The sequence below is a fragment of the Hyaena hyaena genome, unplaced genomic scaffold (genome assembly GCF_003009895.1).
Source record: "Hyaena hyaena isolate Hyena2069 unplaced genomic scaffold, ASM300989v1 scaffold_281, whole genome shotgun sequence".
Lineage (NCBI taxonomy): Eukaryota > Metazoa > Chordata > Mammalia > Carnivora > Hyaenidae > Hyaena > Hyaena hyaena.
The window spans coordinates 85046-109956 of record NW_024080914.1 but is presented as its reverse complement, the minus strand read 5'-3'; the positions used below and the strand labels follow the sequence as shown (position 1 = coordinate 109956).

Here is a 24911-nt window from a genome sequence, read left to right as displayed (position 1 = left end):
ACACAGGCAGCCCTGTAGAAACATCTTTAAAGGACTGGTCCTTAATATCTTAGTTGCAGATCCATTTATGGTTTACAAAGATTTCCGTATACAGGATCTCATTTGATTCTCATAAAAATTAAGCAAGGCAGATATCATTTCAGTTTACAAATGCCGAAACAGGCTTACCAAAGTCAAATAACCAGCCATGGGCCACACAGCTAGTGAGTGGCGGGCATATTTTAAAAATCAGATCCTGGTAAAGAGGGAGTCTGTGTTCTAACCCATGTAAGCACAGAGGCTGATACACAGTTTAGCACGTAGTATAAACTCACTGGATATTTGCTGAATGCGTCTTGTGAGCCTATTTCAAAGCTCTTTCCACTGTACTATGGAAGTCCACAACATAAAGCCAAATTCTTAACAACTGAAACCAGGGGATGAGGAAGAGGAGTGGGAGAGGGAAGGGATGGGTGAAGGTGGGGGGCTGGGGATGGAATAAAGGGGATATTCCCAGGAGAATGAGGAAGTTGGAGATGGAGGCAGCACTTCTGGAAATGTCAGTGTTTATTAAACATTTAAGGACATTTGGGGGTTTGAGAAGAAATATACAGAATGTAGAAAAATCCTAAGAATCCCCTGTGGCTGGGAGTGCAGCCTTCCCCTCCCCCCATTTCCCATTTGTTTTTCCTTTCTGTTTGGTTGTTTAAAAGCCGCTTGTTAAGCCTTATTTGCCCCATCCTCAATTCCCTCACCTGTGAGGATTCTTTGTCTCTCTCTGTCTCTCCTTCCCCATGACCTTGAGTCCTGGAACAGTGCTCCAAAGCGGTCAGGGGCACCAGTCTTATAGCTGAGGGTTGAGGACCAGGGGTCCCTCTGCTTGGGCTAGCTCTCCATTAAGGATTTAATGGGGGGTGGGGTGGGGAATTGCAAAAACCACATGACGTCATTGGTACTCAGTCATGGGGGGAGGGCACAGGCAAACAAACAAACGAGAACGGATTAAAAAATAAAAAATAACTAACAACCTAAATAAACCCTGAAGGAGAGTCTGATCTGGGGGTTCTGGGTGTTAGCTGGGAGGACAGAGTACGGAGCTGGGCCACCTGATGAAGGGGAGGAAGGGTCAGAAAGAAGAGAGCGAGGGAGGGCTGGGTGCCGCGAGGGAACGCCAGGTGGCCTGGAGTTGAGGCACGGGGTATCAAGGTCCCTTTCTTCTCGGCGCCAGAGGGGCAGGCACCAAACACACAGTCCTTGGGGCCGGTGAAGGGTAGGGTGAGGCCCCTGGGCTCCCAGAAAGCCAGGGGATGCAGGTGAGGGAGACAGGGGCTGCCTGCGGAATGAACTTTGGAATGAAACTTACATCTCAAAGGGTGCTGAGGGCAGGGCAGGGCGGGGGAGCTAAGGAGGAAAGCACCTAGACAGGGAATAAGAGAAGCCTAGGTCCCCCTGCTCTGGGAGGGCCCGGGGGGGGGGAGGTGGTCACTTGTCGGAGTCCAGACCCATCATGTTCTTGAGGGCGTTCTTGAGGCTGGTTCTGCTGGGGGACTTGACCGCAGGCCGGAGCTCCGAGCTCTGCTCATCCTTCCGGAGTTCCATCTCGATGACCACCACCTGAGAGCCTTTGGTGGGCTCCGCTCCTGCCCCCCGACCCCCCGCCCGGCCCGCTAACCGCTATTTCTTATCCTTGCGAGACTCCCCCAGCCCCTTGGACTTCTTTTCACTGGCAGCTTTGGCGCTTCTGCTGTGGTCCAGCATGGCATACAGCACCGGCGTCTGCAGGGACGCGTCACACGTCAGTCACCCTTCTGGTGGGGCCCGTCCCCACCCCTGCTCCCATCTCATCCCTTGCTGCTGCCACGTAGCTCTGTGGCTTATCCAGGCCCCAAGTCCCACTGACCTGCCGGCCGCGCTTCGAGTCCTTTGCAGCCTTGTGCAATTTCCCCTTCTCCATGGCACTGCAGGGAAACGGTTGCTCTGAGTTGGCCCCCCTCCATGCCCGAGCCCCCTGGAGAGCGCCTATAGCTGCCTCTTCCCTTTGCCGCCTCCACCTCCTCTCCCCCCACTGGAGAAGTCTCCGCCCCATGGGGAACAGTGGGGTTACAGGGAAGGTGGTCAGGCTCCCCTTACCTGAGCCTCCTCTGCAGGGCCGCCTGTCTGCGTAGCCAGCAGTACCGGATCAGATAGAAAAGCAGCAGCAGCAGCAGCACCACCCCCAAGATGCCCCCGATCACAGCTCCCAGCACCACCCCGTACCTAGTAGGCACTGGGGGGGGGGGGGAGAGGATGGAAAATAAGTAGCGTGAGCAGGGACACGCGCCTTTGGTTCCTAGCCCCACACCTGTTTCCTGCTGTTGGGATGTACAACGCTCAGCCAAGGCCATCCCCACTCCGCCCCCCAAGCCTGAAGGGCATTAGCCCAGGTACTTTGCCTCTTCCCCCAGCCCCCCTCCCCTCCACCCCCACCGCCGTCCTCCCTGATGTCTTCCCTCGCTGTGTTGCCAGACCCCCCACCCCCCCCACCCCGGGCCATCTCCTCTCACACCTTTTTCAAAGACATAGAGTGTGACCTGAGAAGTCTTGCCCACTATGTCTGGTGGGTTTTTGACATCACAGGTAAAAGTGCCGTTGTCACTGTAGTCCAGGTTGTGTATGACAATAGAGCCATCCTTCCAGTGAGGGTCCCCTACCCACTGGATGCGCTCTTTGAAGGTCCCCACCTCATCAATGTAGGGTTGTCCCTTGGCATAGTGGAAGATCTATGAGGAATGAGGGGAAATATACGGGTCTAGCCTCAGGGTAAGGGCTCCTGGACTGGAGAGGGCAGTTGGGGGTGGGGGAGACAGTGTAGATAGGCCCTTACTTACCTTGCCAAAGTTAGGGTTATGGCTCATAAAGGATTTCCCCTCCTTTGCCCAAGTGCTCTTATCTGTTGTTCTTCGGAGCACTGTTTCCTTAGGGGATCCCAGGGCTCCCCCAGGCACTCACCGAGATAGCGTCGCGGCCCCCTTCGGGCTGGTAGCGCCAGGTAAAGGAGATGTCATCTGAGACCCACTCGCTGGACCAGAAGGAGCAATGCAGGGTCACCCGGGAGCCCACGGCGCCATGGACCTCTTTGTCCGTGTAAACCACAATGGCCTGGACCCGGGGGAGCACTGGAAGCAGAGAGGGGAATCCGATGTGCGCCTGCGCCCACTAAGGCATATAGAGGAAGTGAGGCCAACAGGGAGTCAAGGGACAATTAGAGGCCATCGCAAAGCTGGGGCAGAGATGATCAACACTCAACCCCAAATGTCTCTGGGTTAACTGAATAGCTAGGTGGAAACGCTGCGTTGGTTCAAGTTCAGCATGTTCATAAGAGGAAACGAAATCAGCAGTAACAGAACTCTCTTGAGGAGTTACATCCAGAAGTTGGATTCTGTCTCCAAGTCTCGCTTTCCCTTTGGGTCAGTATTTAACTCTTAAGGTATCCCTTAGATGCAGGCTTTAAAATTTTTTTAATTTATTGTAAGTTATATGGTAATACATATTGCATTCTTTAGAGAAGCTATTCAAATAGAGATAAAGCTAAAGTCTTTCTTTATCAAATATTTATTTCTTTATCAAATAGAGATAAATCTAAAGTCTTTCCCTCCCAACAAATTCTTTTCCTGTAGTCCCCTCCCAAAGATGACCACTCTTAATCAGTTTAGTAAGTAACCTTTTTCTACATATCAGGTACAATGTAAACCCAACAAACTCAAATTTTACATGTATTTACATGAAATAGTTTTCTTGTATGTTGCTTCTCTTTTCTTTTTGAGATACATTGCATTACATGGTACTTGGCTTTTTTTTTCACTTAAGAATATATATATATACATATCTGAGGGAACTTCTCATGTTGAGTCACAGAGATCAATCTTATTTTTAACAGCTGCATAGTATTTCACAGTATCACAAACTCAAATTCCTTGCAGAAAAAAAAAATGAAGATAATTAAAGAATGTTGTTTCCCAGCCCAACTGTCCTTACTGCTGAATCCCTCGTTGCCATACAGTTTGCTATTGACTGGGAGGTCAGGGAGGAAGGATCTCACATACTCCTCCAAGAGGAAGCTGGGTACAGAGGAAGATTCCAAGCTCAGAGCTCAGACGACTCTTCATGTGAGCCCTCTGTGGCTTGACCCTCATCACTCTCCTCTCGGCCATTCTGGCTCAGTGCCACTCCCAAGACTCACCCACACAAGGAAGGCCATTCCAGGGAGATTATGTGTGTGGGCTGGCCTTGGGTGGGGGCAACTGTAGACTCTTTTGTTCTAAGGGCGGGGGAGGAAGCAACCAAACAAACAGAGACCCATTGTCTGACCAATGTTGGGGGCTCATGCCGTCCCCAGACCCCATAACCCACCCCCCACCCCTGCTCCATAGTCTCACATCTCCCACCTCAGCATGCAAGATCAGTGACTCACTTCTCCTTAGAGCTCTCTTGGGAATCCCAAATGCAACAACGAAGGTTACTCATTGGATCTAACTTCTATTCCTCCCGTTCTAACATCAACCACTGCCCTTCAGCCCTGCTCAGTGGTACTATGAGTGGGACAGGTTCTGGAACAGAATTCTCTTCCTCATTCTCCAAGACTCCTTCTTCCCACTGCCTTCACTATGACCTCTCCAACTTCCTATCGTTAACATTTTCTCTGGGTGTCCCAGAAGAGTCCAGCACAACACGCAGAAGAGTCTGGATTCTGGGTTTAGGACTCAAAGAGCTGACAGCAGAGAACCTTGGATATTCTGAGCAATTCTCCCTTCCACTCCAATTTGCCTGCTACTCCTCTATTGTGCTAGGCTTTGGGGCAGTTTGGAGAAGGGAAGTGTCCATTCAAATAACCCTACTTTTGACTTTCTCTTGCTCACCCAACATCTGCCACGGGGTGAGGAAGGGTTTGGTGAACTTATAAAGGAACACTGCTTTAGATGGACAAGATCTTGGAATATCACAGAACCTCGCTCCTACTCCTTTCCCGCACGTAATAGACAATGGATCCACAGAGAGAAACTGAGGCACCAAGAGACAAAGGATTCGAGGAATTGGGACCACAAACCTTGGGCTCCTTCCTTGGATCACATTCCCTGGCTTTTCTGTTCAGGGGAACTAAGGTTAAGAACTTCATGCACTGCTAGGGAATGATTAGGTACCAGACCCAGGTGTCTGATCCTGTTCCTTACCACACCACAACACTGCTTCCCACCGGGCACCCAGCATGGCTCTGGGGGCGTGTTACTGCCTTCCAACCTGGGTCCAGTCAGGTCCACCTCAGGGAAACCCTCTACACTCTTTTACCTTCTCCCTTCACAAAATACCTTTAGTGCCTCCTTCCAAACTGTATATCTTTTTCTCTGACTATAACATTACCTTCCTGCTCCCGCTCACTCTTTGGCTGCAGTGGGGCATGCAGCAAAGGCGTGAGAACATTGCTGAGAGGCGACCTGAGCTCCAGGGTCCCCAGACTGGGGTGGCTCCACTTACCCAAAGAGGAGAAGAGCAGCGCAGCCAGGATAGGACTGGGGCTGGACGAGGGGGCCCCAGGAGCCATAGCTGGGCCAGGGGCTGGGGCTCGGAGCGTCTGTGGGGATGGGAGAGTGGGGGACAAGGGACTGAGCGGGGGGTTCCTGGAATCCGCTTAAAATCCCCTGGGGCCCCAGTATGAGGGGGCTGTCCTGAGCCAGGAACCAATTGCAGCCTGGCATGTGCGGTTGAGAGGTGGTGGGGAGGGGGAAAGGGGACAGGGAGCAGAAGGGGCATTGTGTCCTCTCGGTGGAGGGGTGGGGGGACACATACCACCCCATACACAGAGGGCTTTGTGTCTGCTGGCCTCCCCCTGCCCTAGGCTGGAATGCCTGGGGGGGGGCGGTGAAGAAGAGGGAGAGAAAAAGGGACATAAACACACTTCTCTGATGGATAGATGGGCAGGGAACCCTGAATCCTTAGGCCAGGAGAGGGAATTCCTCTATAGCCTCCTTCCCAGAGAACTCTGAAAATGGGATATCCCTTTTTTTTTTTTCTTTTTATGACTATAGGTTGCATTATAGGAAAATATCCAGGGAAGAATTTCCCTGAGCTTTCCCTCTTTGTCAGGGAATCTTTCAATGCCTCATGTTGCAGTTTAAGTCCATTGCGATTTAGGACAAGGCAACAAAATTGCATTGAGTGCCAGCTATATGTAAAGTATGGGTTTGTGGGTAGCAGAAAGAGGAATCAAAATTAAGTTTCTCCTTGAAGGAGTTTAAAATCTAATGGGGGGGGCAGAGAAGGGAAGATCAGAGGACAAACCCATCAATACCCAACATGACCAACCATGATGCTTGCCGTAGCAGTGGGATTAACAAAGCGCTTAGAATACCACGGTGGGCACAACAAGATCTGCTTGAGCATGGGCGATAGTTTACAAACATCAGGGAGATTAAGTTATGTATCAGAGGTTAAAAACAAACAAACAAAAAAACCATTTAATAAATGAGGTTCAGAGGCAGGGGAAGTCCTGTCTAGAAAGCAACATTAGATATGGACCAACTTTGAAGAATGTGTGCCATTTTGAAGAAGAGAAATGGGTAGTGAAGGTATCTAGGCAGATAGAATAGCAAACGCAAAAACAAAGACATAAGAAAATGTGTGTGTGTGTGTGTGTGTGTGTGTGTGTGTGTGTGTGTGTGTGTTGGGTAGGTTTGTGAAGTATTGAGGATATTCAAGGCAGCTCTTGTGGCCTCCACTTTGACTTGATTTGGGGGAACGTGAGGGGCATGATAGGAAACAAGTCTGTACAGGAAAGGTGAAGCCAATTGGTGAAGGGCATTAAATGGCAGGCCAAAGAGGGTGGGATTAATAAATTCATCGTAAGAATTTCCTGAAGTTTGGGGGTGCTATTTAGGATTAGGCATGGGAGTGTCCACACGGTCAGAGCTGAGTGCTAAGACAAATCTGGCTTAAAAAATCATTCTGAGACCAGAGTTCTCCTAATTGTTGTCCCCTTTGGATTATCTGAAATGATTTCGTTTTTCACGGAACCTCTCATACTTCCATTTGAAATGTTTTCCCTTCTGGTTTCCCCTTTCTTTCTCTGATCTCAGGCCTTGGATAGACCCTGCTTTTCTCTCCTGCTTATTTTAAAGATAAACCCCGGGGGCGCCTGGGTGGCTTAGTCGGTTAAGCGTCCGACTTTCGCTTAGGTCATGATCTCGCGGTGTGTGGGTTCGAGCCCCGCGTCGGGCTCTGTGCTGACTGCCAGCTCAGAGCCTGGAGCCTGTTTCAGTCTGTGACTCCCTCTCTCTCTGACCCTCCCCTGCTCACGCTGTCTCTCTCTCTCTCTCTCCTAGAAATAAATAAAACATTAAATAAAATTAAAAAAGAAAGATAAACCCCGGTGATGAGGGGCTTGACTTAATATCTTGTTTGAATTTCAATGTAATTAATTTCAATCAGTTCTGGGACCTACAGATTAATTTGAGGGGAGAGGCCACTGTTTTCCTGGGAGCACTGTAAAGCCACAGGCTGCTGGTACCTACCGGTCATCTCCTTCCACAGGAGATGGTGGGTTCCATGATTAGTATTGGATTTGGACTGTGGAACTCTAAATATGGGACTTGATCATGAAGGCCACAGGCTAATCAGCAAATGTTCACAGGATGTTGTAGTCAATTACACCTCCCTAACTCTACCTCCCCAGCTGCAAATGATTACTTTCTGCTTTCATCCACCCACCTCTTTTACCTATACCTCTTTCATGGGGTTGCTACTTCCTTTGTTATATTTATTTACTGATCCTGCTAAGGCATAAGCTTCTCGAGGGCAATTATGTGTCTTTGAATTTGTGTCTTTGAATCCCCTGAAGCACTTTCACATATTCTACAATAAGTCAATATAAATACATGTCAAATGAATTTATTTAAAGAGGTAAGTAAAGAGGTGTTCACTGTATTTGTTAATGTGAAGCACCAGGGGGCCAAAATAGAATCAATGACTGAAAGTCTGGACGTTTTTTGTTTGTTTATTTTTGAGAGAAAGAGAGAGCACGCAAACGCACACACCTGAGTGAGTGGAGGGGGGAGGCGTGGGGGGGGGGGAGGAGAGAATCCCAAGCAGGCTCCTGTGCTGTCAGTGTAGAGCCCAACCCTGGGCTGGAACCCATGAACTGTGAGGTTACTATCTGACTCAGAACCAAGAGTAGGATGCTTCACTGACTGAGCTACCAGGGCACCCCAAAGACTGGAAGTTCAATAGCGGAAAACTGTATTTTATTTTGTCTTTTTAAAGGTTTTATTTGTAAGTAATCGCTACACCAATGTGGGGCTCGAACTCACAACCCTGAGATCAAGGGCCATGAGCTACACTGACTGAGCCAGCCAGGCTCCCCAGAAAACGGTTTGAATATAACAACTTTCTAATGATTAAGCTCTTTACTAAATAAAACTCGTGCTTTGAGGTAACCTTTACTGAGTCTTGAAGATCAGTGGCCAACAGTGTTGTATAGGAAATCCCTGCACTGAATAGAAACTAAAGTCAGAGAACTGCTAAGGTCCCTTACAGTCCAAAAGTCTATAAAAGTCAAGTATTATAGAAATGCAAAATAGGATTTTCATTTGATGCAGAAATCAGTGAATTTGTGCTATTTAAATCCCAAATATGCAGGAGTGCTAAATATAAATGAGATCTGAATATTAATGTAGCTGAATGTCTTACTGTAGAACAGGAGTTGCTCTAGGTTGTGTCCTTCACGTCTCTTCCCCCGCCAAAATAAGATTCACGAACTTTTTCAATTTCCTATTCTTTTTTCTCACTCTCTTTTTCTTCCCTAAGTCACAAATGGTCTGCAATTGATTGCTGTGCTTGGGTTCCTCAAAACCACATATATGTGTGTATAAATCAAAGCGAGTTCTCCCCCACCCCAGGTTCTTCTGGTTGTGGGTGTCGCCCACACAGTCTTGAAACAAGGAACAAAGGAGCGCTGTATTTGGCTAGTGGGCGTCCAGCTCAGGCGGCAGCTCAAGCCCAGGAATTGTGGGGCACAAAGCTTATCCAGGTGGTCAGAGGAGGTTCCCTGGCCTTGGGATGGTGGTCTGCGTAGTTCCCACGATCCTCAATTTGGCCTCAACTCGTGTATCTCTGCTCTGCTGTGCAGCTTCCCATCAGAACGGATGGAGCCGGTTTCCCCGGGGCCTCAGCCGGCCTACTTGGGAACGAGGGGAACGAAACTACCCTGGAGTCGCTGGTGAAGGATCAGGGCAAGTCAGAGGTTCAGTGGTGCGAAGCAAAATGAGTATGTTCGCAGGTAAAACGCAGACCGCACAGTTTGAGTCAGCGCCATTCTTGCCGCCCCCTGGCAAATTCTGGTAAATCCAGCCCAGGGAGACCGTGCAGAAAGAGAGAACCACAAAAAAATCAACGGTGAACAACGCTGAAGCGGACGGATTCCGAGCCTTTTAAAGAGCCGGTGCTGTCACGTGATAGATAGAGCCCCGCCCCCAAGGTGGCGGAGACGTTGTGCGTCACTTCCGTCCAGGCCGGAACTCAAGATGGCTGCGCTCCTGTTGAGGTGACTTTAGACTGGGGCTGGGAGTCTGTGTCTGCGGCTCTGGGGAGGCCTGCGCCGCCCCTGCCATCTTGCCGACGACTGTTTGCACCGTGCCGGGGCAGGGGAAGGGCCCGCGGGTGTGCGGGCCGCGCGTCCTGGACTCCCAGGGCCCCTTCCCTTCCCCTCGCCGCTCCGCTCCTCGGGGTCACTGGCCCGTTATCTCCTTAACTCCCTACCGAGGAGTCGCGCGGCTTCCTTCCCTTCTGCTTCCCCCACCTCCAGTACTCTCCCCCCAGGTTGCGTTCGGGGCTGCACCCAGAGCCAGGCTGCGAGAGAATAAATAGTTAGGACTTCGAGGTCCGCGGACCATGGGTCGTACGACTTCGAGCTCTTATTCGGGCCTCGGGAGGAGAGATCTTGCTGGACTTGGCTTTTGCCTAGAACTCCTGCAGACACTCGTTGCTGGCAGTTCCTGACGGGCCCCTGGCGGAGCGGGCAGGAGTCCTGGATCCCTACCGCGCGGGCGATTGGAAATAGCGCTCATAGCGGTCGCTCTACCGTCCTAAAGCAGCGCAGGGAATTCACTTTTAATTTATCTTTTTTTTTTTTAAATGTTTTATTTATTTCTAGGAGAGAGAGAGACAGTGTGAGCAGGGGAGGGTCAGAGAGAGAGGGGGTCACAGACTCTGAAACAGGCTCCAGGCTCTGAGCTGGCAGTCAGCACAGAGCCCGACGCGGGGCTCGAACCCACGAACCGTGAGATCACGACCTGAGCGAAAGTCGGACGCTTAACCGACTAAGCCACCCGGGCGCCCCTAATTTATCTTTTTATTTGGGGCGGGGAGTGGATGTCTCAGTTTTTCTATACAAGGTCATTTACTGTCCGGAGAAGTATCCTAGGTTTTCTTCTATTCTGTCCTGTCCACTGTCTAGCCCTCAGTCTCAGCCTTTCTAGACGGCAGCGACTTGAGTGACTTTACACTCTCTTGGTACAAATCCCAGCATAGTTTCGGGCCAGGCCTATTTTTGGAAACTATTTGTTATGGAAAGTTAGTTTTAATGTTGAGATTTAATTCCTGATTTCCCCAAATGTCTTCTCATTTCTCTTTCCACTTCAGTACACCCAGTATAAAAATAGAGGGGCTTTATTTAGTTTTTCTCGGTGACAGAACGATTCCTTTTGGGGTTGAGATCAGGAATGGGTTATCTTCATCATTTTTCTCCTTCCCTCTCATTTCCAAATGTATCTTTTTTTCCTAAAGTGTTGCCAGCGCCAGTCTTGCCAGAACTGTGTTCTTTATTCCAGGTAGTTTTACCGTAATTGAATGATTTTGAATTCTTTGATGTATTTTGGTGGATGTCAGGGGCTTTCGGTGGAATTGACATTTACCTTGAAATGATCATATTGGTTCTAAACAGTTCATTTGAGGAGTTTCTGGATTATTGTTTGGAAGCTGACAATTATCATACTCATTAAGTATATCCAGACAGTATCATTTTGCGATGTGTAGGACTGTCACCACTAGAGTTAAATTTCAAGAAATAAACTTCTTGTTCATTAGTATTAGTCTGAGGCTCATGGGAAGGGTGCCTTTCCTTTTTTCACAAGGAATTTCTTAGGAGGGGATGTAGGGAATTAAACATTTTTTTTTTTCTGATTGAAATTCTGAGTCTAATTCCATTTCACTAGAGGGGTTTGAAACTGTTTATAACGTGCCAACTTAGACTCAAAGAAAAATACCTTCTAAGAAATCCTAGGAGCTGGATTCTAGTTCTCATAGTGTCACTAGTTCCATTTATTTTGCACAAGTCAAGGTCACTGATTCCGTGATTGTGGTTTCCTCATTTGTGAGTGAAAATGGTAATAATTTGGGCTCACTTAAAAGAAGTTTCAGAGAAATATTTTTAATGCTTGGCTAACTAAAAATGATTAGTTCCCAAAGTACTGTACATCTTTTATTTTTATTTTGTTATTTATTTATTAAAAAACTTTTTATGTTTATCTGAGAGAGAGAGAGAGAGAATGTGAGCAGGGGAAGCGCAGAGAGAGAGGGAGACACGGAATCTGAAACAGGCTCCAGGCTCTGAGCTGTCGGCACAGGGCCCAACGCGGAGCTCGAACTCCCAAACCGCGAAATCATGACCCAAGCCAAAGAAAGAAGCTTAAACGACTGAGCCATTCAGGCGCCCCTGAACATCATGGCTTTTAAATAGTGCTCTGTATTTTGTATATTCCCTAAACAGTTCACAGACTAGCCAGGGATAAATAACCAGCTGAGTAATGCAAGCCGCATTGGCACTTAGTCAAGGAATGACTTGCCAAAGCCAAGACGAAGATGGAGAACTAAGCAAGGAACAGCTAGGCTTCTGTCTAATAAAGTTCATGCTGCTTAACTTGAGAGCTTCAGTGTTGCTCTTACCCCAGATATTTCTGAGCACAAAGTCACCAAGAGTCGTTAACTATGTGCACATCGCTCATCATATAAAATGGTACCTGTGAAACACCTCTAAAAATAAGATTTAATTTTAAATATAGAAGACTGCTTTTTAAAATAAGCATACCTCATTTACAAACCATCTTTGTTGAGCCTCTTCTGTGTGTCAGACATTATCATCGGTGGTGTAGATGCAGAGCATTCCAGTCTTATCCTTGAGGAGCTCAAAGTCTAGCTGAGGCAATAAAGAGATTAACTATTAAGCAACATAATACGTGCTGCTCTAGAGACAGGAAGAAGTGGTGTGAAGCATGGCGGGGGCAGCAGGGGAGGCTAAAGAAACTGTGAAGTTACCATCCAGGAGTTGTTGGATCTTTTTTTTTTTTTTTTTAATTTTTAAAAAAAATTTTTAGCATTTATTTATTTATTTTTGAGAGACACATAGAGGCAGAGCATGAGCAGGGGAGGGGCAGAGAGGGAGATAGAGAATCTGAAGCAGGCTCCAGGCTCTGAGCCATTTGTCAGCCCAGAGCCTGACATGGGGCTCAAACTCACAAACCGTGAGTTCATGACCTGAGTCGAAGTCGGATGCTCAACCGACTGAGCCACCTGGGCACCCCGGAGTTATTGGGTCTTGAAAGATGAGTTTGTCAGACTGTGAGGGAGGTTCCATCAGAGAACGGCATGAGCGAAGGCATGTCATCCTAAGACAGCTTGCTCTGTCTGGGTGGAGTGTAATAGTCTGTGTGGCAGACGTGCAGGGGGCCGACGGGAATTTGGAGGAGAGTGGGTCCGGAGCCTTGGAGTGGACCGTGTTGAGAAGGGCCTTGTTTGGCTACGGTATGGACCTTACACTCCCAGCAGTGGGGAACTGTGAAAAGGCTTTTGGGCAGAAAACCAATGAAATCAGCTTTATTTTTTCAGTAAGTTAGCTTTGTTAGAGGCTGATGCTAGGGAGATCAGTCCAGGAGCTCCCTTGTGTTCCCCTTTGTGAGAAACAGAGAGGATAAGGACTAAATGGACTGGAGTTTCCCAGACAGTGTTGGTAGGACCGGGTGATGCCTCACGTGTACATGGGGGTGACAGAGATGACATCAAGGACGACTTCTGTTGCGGTTTGGGAGTAGGTGGAGGGCCAGCAGTCATGAGTCGGGACTTTTGTATTTCATCCTATTCCTTGTTCAAGGTTATACATCTATTTTAGTGTTGCTCTTACCCCAGATATTTGTGAAACTTTCTGGCATACTATCAGATCAGGGTTAGAGGCCATATAAGAGAAACTCATTATATTACAGTCACATCTTGTTTTGGACCAAAAATGGTTTTATTTAGTTTGATCCCATAGACTTGGCTTTGAATAACTGGGTTTTTTCCCTCCCAAAAGTCAAATCCATTTTCAGCAGATGAGTATTTTTATCACCACTGAGGGTTTTAAAAAAGAATGTGATGTGAATTCTGAAGACCTTGGGGAAACCAGTGAAATACTGGTCATATCTTTTATATGTGGGCTGAATTACAGTTTTGAGAATGCTTTTCTGGCCATTTTCTTATGTAATCCTCCCAGCAACGTATAAGGTTGGTCTTTTCAATCCCATTTCATCTATGAAGAAGCTGACGCTCAGTGATCCCCTAAAGTTACACAACTTCTGCAGAACGAAACTCCAGTCTGACATTTTAACTTTAATCATCTTCCTGTATCACCCAATCCAGAGAAGAATTTCACACATCATTTGAACAACGATTACGTTTTTGAGTAGACATGTCTAATGCATTTACAAAGGGACAGTGCTAACTAGAATGGCAGCTTCTGGCTTATTCATTAAAAATAAAACAAATGAAGTACTGTTACTTTTTAGCTATAACATGTAAAGCACTGATCCTTGGTGGAACTTTCCAGAGTTCCTGGTTTCCCATGAAAGGCAAGGATCAATACCTACCTTTTCCTATTTCAAACAGGGCTCTGGACTTGGTGCACCTAGTTTCTGTGAGGGTCTGGTGGGAAGCTTACATTGGTATTTGTCTGGGAAACAGTAGCATTAGGCAGAGCGCTGTAGATTGCAGCCCACATCCGCAAACTCTTGCTGGGGAGCTGAGCGACCGGGCCCAGCCTGGTGTGCGGAATGCATGCCCTGCGACTTCAGAGCCACAATTACTTCAATTGATTGAAGAGATATGTTCCCACTTCTTCCTTCTGGGAGCCTCGGGTACACAATGTCGGCATTCACCTCTTGTCTCCAGAGCTGGAGAGAGAGAAGAGCCGAAGGAAGTGTTGATTGGGTTATTTTACCATCAAATAGTGTGCCCTTCTACTGTGCTGGTGTAGCCAACGGATTTTGAAATGTGTATGCTTCTGACATCGATGGTGTGAGGGACACTGTGAGCTTTTTTACAAGATTGTCGGACCTCAGTGGGATTTTATATCCCCACAGTGCCTTGCACATAGTGGTTATACAGTAAATTTTTGTGGAAACAATGCATCTTTTTTTTCTAATTTTTTTTTTAATGTTTTATTTATTTCTAGTGGAGAGAGAGAGACAGCGTGAGCAGGGGAGGGTCAGAGAGAGAGGGAGCCACAGACTCTGAAACAGGCTCCAGGCTCTGAGCTGGCAGTCAGCACAGAGCCCGACGCGGGGCTCGGACCCACGAACCGCGAGATCATGACCCAAGCGAAAGTCGGACGCCCAACCAACTAAGCCACCCAGGCGCCCCAGTGCATCTTTTATTTTAATCTCGGAGCTTCACTCTGATAACTTTCTTAAATACTTCTGGAAAGGTTTGATATAATAATGTGAATAGAGGAGCCTAGTGGTCGTGTTTTTCCTAATGCTCTGTGAACTCTGGATCAGTTAAACTGTCTTTACATAGAATGCCTGGGCACTTTCAAGTTTTAGACTTGAAAAGCAGTTCTGGTACTGTTTTGATAGATTCGAAAATAGCAACTTTTATGGAAACCAACTTGGCAATAAACTATTAAAAATTTTAAAAAATAGCAACTTTTTAGTAGAAAACCTGTAAACCCTCTTCATGTAACTCTTCACGTGGTCAGTGAAATCTTTGCGTTTCCATACTTTTTGCACTATTAGAGACTTCTTTTTTAAGTAGGCTCCATGAATGTGGTGCTTGAACTCAGGACCCTGAGATCAAGACCTGAGCTGAGACCAAGAGTCAGATGTTTAACTGACTGAGCCCCCCAGGCGCCCCTAATACAGACTTTTTGACTTGAAATTCATCTGGGATGTCTGGAACTTGATGGTAGCTCCTGAAATGACAGCTTAATATTTAAGAACCTCTTTCTACAAACCCCTTATTCCTCAGCCTTCTTAACTCATCCCTTTGCAGCTGTATTCTTGTTCTTCTTCCTCACCCCTATCTTTTTTTTTCTAAACTTTTTTTAATTTTTAATTTTTATTTTTGAAAGAGTGTGAGCAAGGGAGGGACAGAGAAAGAGGGAGACAGCGGGATCCGAAGCCAGCTTTGTGTGCTGACAGCTGCGAGCCTGATGCGGGGCTCCACCACGGACTGTGAGATCATGACCTGAGCTGAAGTAGGATGCTCAACCAACTGAGCCGCCCGGGTGCCCCAACCCTCTCTTTTAACAATGACCTCTAAAACCTATTGATTTATTTAAAAATAAATCACGTTCTATATTTCTCTGTCGAACAGTAACAACTCTCATTATTCTTTGACCTTGTATTATATGTGTTGACCTAAAACTTTATTTTGCATCTGTTGGTTATATTTGTGATTATAATCAAGTTATTTAAAGCTGTAGCTTTCCAACTAAAAAATAATTTCAAGGACAGTGATCCTGTCATTGTTTTCATCTTATTCTTAATTTTTCTCTCCACTCCTAAGTCTGATATGATACAAAAATAGAGAGGTTGGTAAACTGAAATTGATCTCTAAATGCGTGTTGCTCTTTATTCTCTCTCTTTTTCTTTCTTTCTTCCTTTTCCTTTCCTTTCCTTTCCTTTCCTTTCCTTTCCTTTCCTTTCCTTTCCTTTCCTTTTCTTTCCTTTCCTTTTTAGATTTTATTTTATTTTATTTATTTATTTTTTTAAATGTTTTATTTATTTCTAGGAGAGAGAGAGAGAAAGAGAGAGACAGCATGAGCAGGGGAGGGTCAGAGAGAGAGGGAGACACAGAATCTGAAGCAGGCTCCAGGCTCTGAGCTGGCAGTCAGCACAGAGCCCGACGCTGGGCTCGAACCCACGAACTGCGAGATCATGACCTAAGTGAAAGTCGGACGCTTAACCGACTAAGCCACCCAGGTGCCCCTTTTTTTTTTTTTAATGTTTTATTTATTTCTAGGAGAGAGAGAGAGAGATTTTTAGATTTTATTTTTAAGTAATCTTCACACCCAAGGTGGGGCTCGAATTTACAACCCCAAGATCAAGGTCGCCTGCTCACTGACTGAGCCTCCGGGTGCCCTCTTTTGACTCCCTTCTCTCTTGTCTTGCAGACATGTTGGCCGTCATTGCCTCCGTGCCCACCTTAGTCCTCAGCTCTGCATCAGAAAGTAAGTTTCTAAATCTGTAGAGGTTATCATGACTCAACATTTTTTTCTTTGGAAACAGCGGTGGGCTGTTGGTTTAGATTTTGGGGATATGTGTGAAAGAAAGTAGCTGTAGATGGTTGGCTGTAGATCGTTGGCTGAAAATCGTTGGTCACTATTTTTCTCATCTGGTAGTAGAAGAAGGAGGGATTAGAATATTAAATTTTAAATTTGGGAAATATTTTATACTTTCAGAAAAGTTAGAAGACATATTTTACTATGTTTACTTAAAGCTCTATATATTTTAGGTTGTGTCTTCTTTTCTTTCTTTTTTTTTTTTTTTTAATATTTTTATTTATTTTTGAGAGAGAGAGGCAGCGTGAGCAGGAGAGGGTCAGAGAGAGAGGAAGACACAGAATCTGAAGCAGGCTCCAGGCTCCGAGCCAGCTGTCAGCACAGAGCCCAACTTGGGGCCCAATCCCACAAACCGTGAGATCATGACCTGAGCTGAAGTTGGACGCTTAACCAACTGAGCCACCCAGGCGCCCCTAGGCTATGTCTTATGAAATTGTTACTTTTGTTGGTCAAACCTGATCTAATACTGACAGTTTAATGTGGTTCGGGCTGATGTATATTTAATTACTGTTAGTATTTTCTCTGAATTCTTTGAGATTAAGTTGCAGACACCATGATGCCTTACTTCTAAATATTTTTTTAAACTTTTTTTTGGTTTATTTATTTTGAGAGTTGGGGGAGGGGCAGAGAGAGAGGAAGAGAGAGAATACCAAGCAGGTTCTGTGCTGTCCACACAGAGCCCAATGTGGGGCTTGATCCCACGAACCATGAGGTCATACCTGAGCTGAAATCAAGAGCTAGACGCTTAACTGACTGACCCCCCAGGGACCCGCTAACTACTTCTTCTAAGAAAAGGAACATTAGCCTATGTAACAGTATAATTATATAAGCACAATTATCAGATTCAGGACATTTAACATTGATATACTTTTATCCAATACAGAGTTAGTCGTCAGATTTTCAGTTTGTCCCGTATAATGAACTTTATAGAAATACAGCCCTCCTGTCCCCCCTCCAGGAGCTAATTAGGCCCACACTTTGTATTTACTTGTCATATTTCTTTAGTATATTTTCACCTGGAACTGCTTCTTAGTCTTTGATGATACAGTTTAAAAAATTAAAAAAAAAATTTTTTTTTAATGTTTTATTTATTTCTGAGAGAGAGAGAGACAGCACAAGCAGGGGAGGGTCAGAGAGAGAGACACAGAATCCGAAGCAGGCTCTAGGCTCTGAGCTGTCAGCACAGAGCCTGACGCAGGGCTCAAACCCACAAACCGTGAGATCATGACCTGAGCCGAAGTTGGATGCCCAACCGACTGAGCCACCCAGGCACGCCCCACCCCCCCCAAAAAAATTTCTGAACATTTATTCATTTTTGAGAGACAGAGTGTAAGTGAGGAAGGGGCACAGAGAGAGGGAGACATAGAATCCAAAGCAGGTTCCAGGCTCGGAGCTGTCAGTACAGAGCCCGAAACTGGGCTCGAACTTACAAACCAGAATATCATGACCTGAGCCAAAGTCAGATGCTTAACCAACTGAGCCACCGTCGGCGCCCTGATACTGACATTTTTGAAGAACACAGGCCGGTTGTTTTGTAGAATGCCTTTCAGGTTGGGCATGTATGACTGCTATGATTAGAGTCAGGCTACCCATTTTTGCAGGAGTGATATGTAATCATATTCCTGGTTATATTCACTTCAGTGGACATGTGATGCCATTTGTCCCATTGTCAGTGATTTTAACTGATCATTTGAATAATGGAATGTCTGCTAGGTATTTTTCCACTCTGAAGTTACTGGGTTTTTTCCTTTTGTAATCAATAACTAATCTATGCATAGGTTATGTTTTCTTTAGAGGAATGGAATCGTGTTTAATACAGGCACGTAATAAATTGTTGAACATAGCTGTTCAGCACTTGGCTTCAACTCAACCCAGTGACAAGGGAAACCAAGAAACTGCAGAGGTGCTGAGGTCTTGATTTTTGCGGATGTGAAAGGGAGTCTTGACAAACCAGATGAGGGCAGGCGGTGCTGATGTATGAGGCTGCACCTGTGCCCTTGGGAAAGGGTGATCCACTTATGTAAATGATTTTGAAATATTGTACTCGCTCTGTTGCCCAACACGAAAGAAGTAGAGCTTCCATTGCAGGACCTGCGTGGGTGTGGGGGGAGGTTGGAAAGAAGAGTTATCCTCTGACCTGACTTTCCTGGGTGATTGGGGTTATTCATAACTGAGTCAAACTTGGCCTAAAGATAAGAGGATTGGACAGACCTGTTTTCTTTATACGATGGGTTCATCCAGCCCAGCTTAGCTTTTTTTATTATAACTTTTTGTTTTGTAAAATCTTGAGACCAAGTGTACTTCTGATCATTTTAAAGTCTTCTGGCTTCTGGTTTTGTTTTAGTGCTGTTCCTTTGGGAACCACAGCCAAAGAAGAGATGGAGAGGTTCTGGAGCAAGAACGCTGGTTTGAACCGTCCTCTGTCTCCTCATATCACCATCTACAGGTAAGGGCTCTGGAAGCAGGGAGCCTAGGGGTCATGGGGGAAGGTCTTGGAGGTTGAGCCATCACGTCCCTGATTATTTCCCTCAGGCCTTTTTTATAAGAAGACTATTTTCTGTCTTCTGGCGTTAGAAGGTAATCTGTTCTGCAGAACTCCCACTTGGAAAATGCTGGCAAGTCAAAATGTAATTCCCGTTCATTGAAAAATGGTATTTTGAAACAATTTCAAATTTACATAGATGTTACAGAAACAATGCACTCAGTTCCTGGATACTCCTGTGCGCAGTCCCAGTTTGTTAACATGTGCAGTTGATGTAAGATCAGCGCGCAGAGATGATGATGTCCTGTTAGCCCTGTGGTAGCTCTTTTGCTGCTGTAACAAGTGATCGTAAACTTTGTGGTTTAAAATAACACATTTATCATCTTCCAGTTCTGTGGGGCGGAAGTCTGACACAGTCTCACTGGGTTAGAATTAAGGTGTTGGTAGGGCTGCTTTCTCTTCTGGAGGCTCAGGGGAGGAGTCTGTTTCCTTGCCTTTCCTAGCTTCCAGAGGCTGCTCCGAATCCCTTGGCTTGTGGCCTCCTCCCTCCATCTTTAAAACCAGCAGTGATGGGTGACATTCTTCCCCCTCCCCCCACCACTTCCACCCTGCTTCCATTGTCACAATTCTTCTCTGCTTCCCCTCTTCTGCTGCCTCTTCCGCTTTTAAGGACCTTAGGGATTATGTTGGTACCATCCAGATAATCCGGGCTAGTCTGTTTAGCCTAAGGTGCGTTTATTAGCAACTTAGTTTCATCTGCAACTGTTAATTTTCCTCTGCCATCTAACGTAAAATACTCACAGGTTTCAGAGATTAGATTGCAGACATCTTTAGGAAGGTCATTACTCATTACTCAATTATCCTTGATACTTGAGTGCATGTTTCATAAATTCAGGGACACTCTATAGTACAGCCATCACAGTCAGAAAATTAGATTTGAAACCAACTTAACAATGAACTATTAAGAAAAAAGAAGAAGAAAGAAAATTAGATTCGACCCAATGTTACCATCTAATTCTCATTCACATGTTGTCAGTTGTCCTTTGTAGGTCCAAGATCCAGCCCAAGATCATGTACTGCATTTAGTTCTTTCTTTAACTCTGTAATCTCCTTCGGTAAGGAAGGAGTCTTTTCTTATCTTTTATGACCTTAGCAATTTTAGAATGTTCCTAGGTTTGGGTTGTTTGCCTGATGTTTTGTGACCTATGCATTTTTGGCAGGAACACCACTAAAGTGATGCTGTGCTCTTCTCGGTGCCAGGATGTACGTGATGATGATTTATCCCATTACTGGTGATGTCAACTTTTTTTTTTTTAATGCTTATTTATTTTTGAGATAGAGAGCGTGAACAGGAGAAGGGCATAGAAAGGAGGACAGAGGATCCAAAGTAGGCTCTATGCTGACAATAGTGGGCCTGACGTGGGGCACAGACTCATGAGCCATGAGATCATGACCCGAGCTGAAGTGGGACGTTCAACCAACTAAGCCACCCAGGTGCCTTAAGCAGACACATTAACTAATGATAAAAGTTATATCTGGGGCACCTGGGTGGCTCAATTGGTTGAGCGTTCGAGTTTGGCTCAGGTCACATGATCTTCTGGCTGGTGAGTTCAAGCCCTGCATTGGGCTCTGTTCTGACAACTTGGACCCTGGAGCCTGCTTCGGATCCTGTGTCTCCCTCTCTCTCTGCCCTCCTCCACTTGTGCTCTCTCTTTCTCTCTCTCAAAAATAAACATTAAAAGCAATAATAATTATTGTGTCTGCTTTAGTTTCTCCATCTATAAAGTTAATGAATAAAGATAGTGTGTTTATTAATTGATCATTATTTTATGGGGAGACTTTTACCCACCATCTGTTGATGATACTTACCACCAACGTTTATTAGTTCTTACTGTGAGTTATTACTGTTATGGTTGTCAGATTATAAATTTTCTGACTCCATCATACCTTCTAGATTTATTTGTAAATAAACAAATTAATAGAACGAAGCACGCTTTATCATTGCAGGCTCAAGGATTCCTAAAAGGAAAAACTGTTTTCTCCTCTCCTCGGATGGCACCAGCTAAAGGAAAAACAACCCCATCTCCTCTCTGCTCTCATACTTCTGATATTGAATGTGGAGCTTTTTCCCATACCAACCAGTTTTCCAACTCCCTGGATCCCAGCTCGGTGTCCAGGAATTCATTTATGACACTTACTTTCTGGAGTTAGTGCAGAGCCGTTAGGGTAGGGGCTCAGTCCCACAGGCTGTCCCCCACTTCAGATGCCCATTTGCAAGTCCTGCACTTTTGACTGACCAGCTGTAAATCAAGGGTTCTCTTTACCCCCTCCTTAGGTTCAGTCATTTGCTAGAATTGCTCTCAGAACCTGGAAACATTTACTTAACATTTACCAGTTCATTGTAAAGAATACTACAGACGATTCAGATAAATAATAAGGTGGCCTTTTAGGTGCCTCTGTGTCCAGAATAGTTCTGAGCACAGGAGCCTCTGGCCCCATGGAGTCGGGGTTCTCCAACTTCGTGACATGTGGATATGTTTACCAACCTCGAAACTCGCAACCCTTTACTTTTGGGATTTTTATGGAGGCTTCGTCACGTAGGCACGATCAATTATTAACTCAATCTCTGTCCCCTCTTTCCTCCCTGGAAAAAGATGGGGTGCACCTGAAAGTCCCAAATTTCTAATCATGGCCTGGTCTTTCTGGTAACCAGTCCCCACCCAGAGTCACCTCATTTGAACAAAGGACACTCTTACTGCCTAGGAAATTCCAAGGGATTTAGGAGATGTGTGTCAGGAATCAGACAGAGTCAAAGACCAAATATTAGAACAGAAGATGTTCCCAGCCCTCCTATCGCTAAGGAGATTAGAAGGGTTTTAGGAGCTCTGTTAGAAGCCAGGAAGAGAGACCTTGTAGATGCGTGTTTCTTCTTATTTAACAGTTCCTATTTTGCCTCAAGGGTTATTACACTGTTACTCTGCTTTATTTTGATGTTAAAATTGCCCCACACTCAACCTTCAAGGAGGCTTCTGCAAAGTCAAGATCTGGGTGCTAGACGGGCTCGTTGCTACCAGGATGTCATTGCTAGGCTGTGTGTGGATGCAAACGCAGGTGTGCGTGTGGGCATATGCGTGTACACATGGGCACAGACGCATCTGTGGCTGTCCGTCTGTTGTCCTCCGAAGTAGCATCGATAACTGTTAGGTGGTGTCTTCAGAGAAAGCCCCTCTAGACCTGCTCCTTTCTGGTTCATGCGGTGAAGCAGCACGAGCTCCATTGCCCTCTTTACTTGGGTTCCCGCCAGGGAGGCTGGCCGTTTCTTTGCCACCTCCACAAATACCACAACCCTTCAGATTTTTTCCAAGCCAGATTCCAGAAATAATTCTGATTGCAGAAATTGGACATTCTACTAAAACAGAAGGAGACTGATAAGTGATCTTAATCCTTGCAACTTGGTGGAACTTTTTTTTTAAGAGAGAAAATATTTGGGGGAGAATTGTAATGATGAAGAACTTCTCAAATTATTCTGAATCTATCTATATATATATATATAAAGCCCTGGCCTTTTTTCTCGTGTCACATAACAAATGTTAGTGAGCTGGTGGTATGAGTCTTTCACTACCTTCTTTGCTCTTCCAGTTATGAAACTCTAGACATACTTGTTCGGGGGGAGGGGAGAAGCATCAGAGAACATGGGGCTGTTTCCGCGGTGATATGTCCAGGAAAGATGTCTGATTTATGTTTTATGGAATCATATTTTCTATTACTAACTTCTTTAGAGTTTTTTGGAAGAGGCATGGGAATAAAGAGCACTTTATGAAGTATTATTTATTTCACTAAATTGCATCACTTTATCAAAGCAAAAGTGTATACAGGCCTGAAGTTATCAGGAGAACAAGAGTCTCTGAAATAGATATTAGAAAACTTTTGAAAACTTTGAGTTGGAAGGGTCCATAAAACTTAATTTCATCATCAGCCTCAACCTCATTGGCATTTTTTGTGTTTGTTTTTTTTTTTTAAGGTTTTATTTTTAAGTAATCTATACACCCAACATGGGGCCCGAACTCACAGCCCCGAGATCAAGGGTCACACCCTCTACTGACTGAGCCAAGCCAAGAGCTCCACCCTCTTTGGCTTTAAGAATGCTCCTTTGGGGGCGCCTGGTTAGCTTAGTCAGTTGGGTGTCCTTCTTTGGCTCAGGTCATGATCTCACGGTTCGGGGGTTCAATCCCTGCATCGGGCTCTGTGCTGACAGCTGAGAGCCTGGAGCCTGCTTCAGATTCTGTGTCCCCTTCTCTCTCTGATCCTCCCCTGCTCACGCTGTCTCTCTCTGTCTCTCAGAAATAGATAAAACATTAAAAAAAAAAAAAAATACTCCTTTGGATATTCCACTAAGCTTCTGTGGGGGCTGTGGAGCTGGCCAGCATGCAGAGTGCACTGTAGGCTCCCGGCCCTGGGTAACCAAAGCAACTTTACTTTTATCTGTTTTACCTATAGTAAAACCTTGGTTTACAAGCATACTGTGTTCTGGAAACCTGCTTGTAATCCAAAGCACTTGTATATCAAAGTGGATTTCCCAATAAGAAATAATGGAAACTCAGATGATTCGTTCCACAGCCCAAAAATATTCATATTAAACTGGTTACAATACTGTAACATAATACCAAGTAATAAAGAAAATACAAAGTATAAAAAAAAATAACCTGCAGTTTGCTGTGAAAATTCACACATTCCTTTGTGAATGGTGTGAGGGAGATGAGAGAGGAAGGTTACTATGTAGGGTGACGTTCACTATCACTAACAGATGTTGGCTACAGTCCAGTATTAATAAACTCTTGTCATACATTGTGTTGAATGGAACTGACGATAAGGCAGCAGAGGAAAGGGTCTGTATCTGCAGGCAGCTGGACCTAGCATGAAGCAAAGCCTTCCTAGACTCACTCTCGTGTGGAAAAGCAAAGGACTGTCAAAAGGTGCTCTGAAGTTGGGGCGCCTGGGTGGCTTAGTCGGTTGAGCGCCCGACTTTCGCTTAGGTCACGATCTTGCGGTTCGTGGGTTCGAGCCCCGCATCGGACTCTGTGCTGACTGCCAGCTCAGAGCCTGGAGCCTGTTTCGGACTCTGTGCTGACTGCCAGCTCAGAGCCTGGAGCCTGTTTCAGTCTGTGACTCCCTCTCTCTCTGACCCTCCCCTGCTCACACTGTCTCTCTCACTCTCTCTCTCCTAGAAATAAATAAAACATTAAAAAAAAAAAAAGTGCTCTGAAGTGACAAAAAATACACTAGTGCCAGTTGTGGGCACCTTCCAGTGACTTCTGTCAGACACCATGGCCTGAGACCAAGCGTCCGAGCATGGAGACGATCACTCACAATCCTGCAGCGAGAGAGAGAGAGAGAGAGAGAGAGAGAGAGAGAGAGAGAGAGAACACCATTGGCTCAGTTAGGATCATGTGATGGTCAGCGTCACGTACTACTCGTATTGCAAGATCTCGCTCGTTTATGAAGTTAAAATTTATTAGAAATGTTTACTCTTCTTGCAGAACACTCGCAGAACAAGTTACTCGCAATCCAAGGTTTTACTGTGTTGGATTTTTCCATTTTAAGAAAGATGCTGCTCACCAAAAAAAAAAATAATAAAGTTTAAAAGTCACGGTTGTACCTGATGAGTGAATCCTCTCCACGCTATTTTCATGTGGTTGTCTGCCTGGGCTTAAACCCCTCGAGTGTACAAGGAACTCCCTTTTCCAGTTTGGGAATTTCTCCTATCAGAAAACCCTTCTTTTATTGAAGTTGCCACAACTTTTTTTTTTTTTTTTTAATGTTTATTTTTGAGAGGAAGAG

General features: G+C 45.6%; 2 protein-coding genes across 2 annotated transcripts in view; one reads left to right on the top strand and one right to left on the bottom strand.

Annotated features, from left to right (window-relative positions):
- Positions 1–567: 567 nt before the first annotated feature.
- Positions 568–6134, bottom strand: MPZ (myelin protein zero). Its single transcript, XM_039246419.1, has 7 exons — positions 6112–6134; positions 5488–5584; positions 2968–3174; positions 2525–2738; positions 2110–2245; positions 1880–1937; positions 568–1755 (listed from the first exon to the last, which is right to left on the bottom strand). The coding sequence occupies exons 1-7, from the start codon at positions 6132–6134 to the stop codon at positions 1654–1656; spliced, it is 837 nt and encodes a 278-aa protein (XP_039102350.1). The 3' UTR covers positions 568–1653.
- Positions 6135–9494: 3360 nt separating this feature from the next.
- SDHC (succinate dehydrogenase complex subunit C) overlaps positions 9495–24911 on the top strand; it is a 39146-nt gene continuing 23729 nt past the window's right edge. The window contains exons 1-3 of the mRNA XM_039246434.1: positions 9495–9547; positions 16424–16480; positions 18936–19037. Of these exons, the coding sequence (XP_039102365.1) occupies positions 9528–9547; positions 16424–16480; positions 18936–19037 (179 nt within the window). The 5' untranslated portion in view covers positions 9495–9527. The remainder of the gene's footprint in view (positions 9548–16423; positions 16481–18935; positions 19038–24911) is intronic.

Excerpts from the sequence above, each read along its gene's own strand:
- MPZ (XM_039246419.1), bottom strand. The coding sequence starts at position 6,134 with ATGGACTTAAACTGCAACATGAG. Across the intron at positions 2,246-2,524 it reads ACTCTATGTCTTTGAAAAAG|TGCCTACTAGGTACGGGGTG; the intron begins GTGTGAGAGGAG and ends CCCCCCCCCCAG. Across the intron at positions 1,756-1,879 it reads ACTCGAAGCGCGGCCGGCAG|ACGCCGGTGCTGTATGCCAT; the intron begins GTCAGTGGGACT and ends GCGTCCCTGCAG.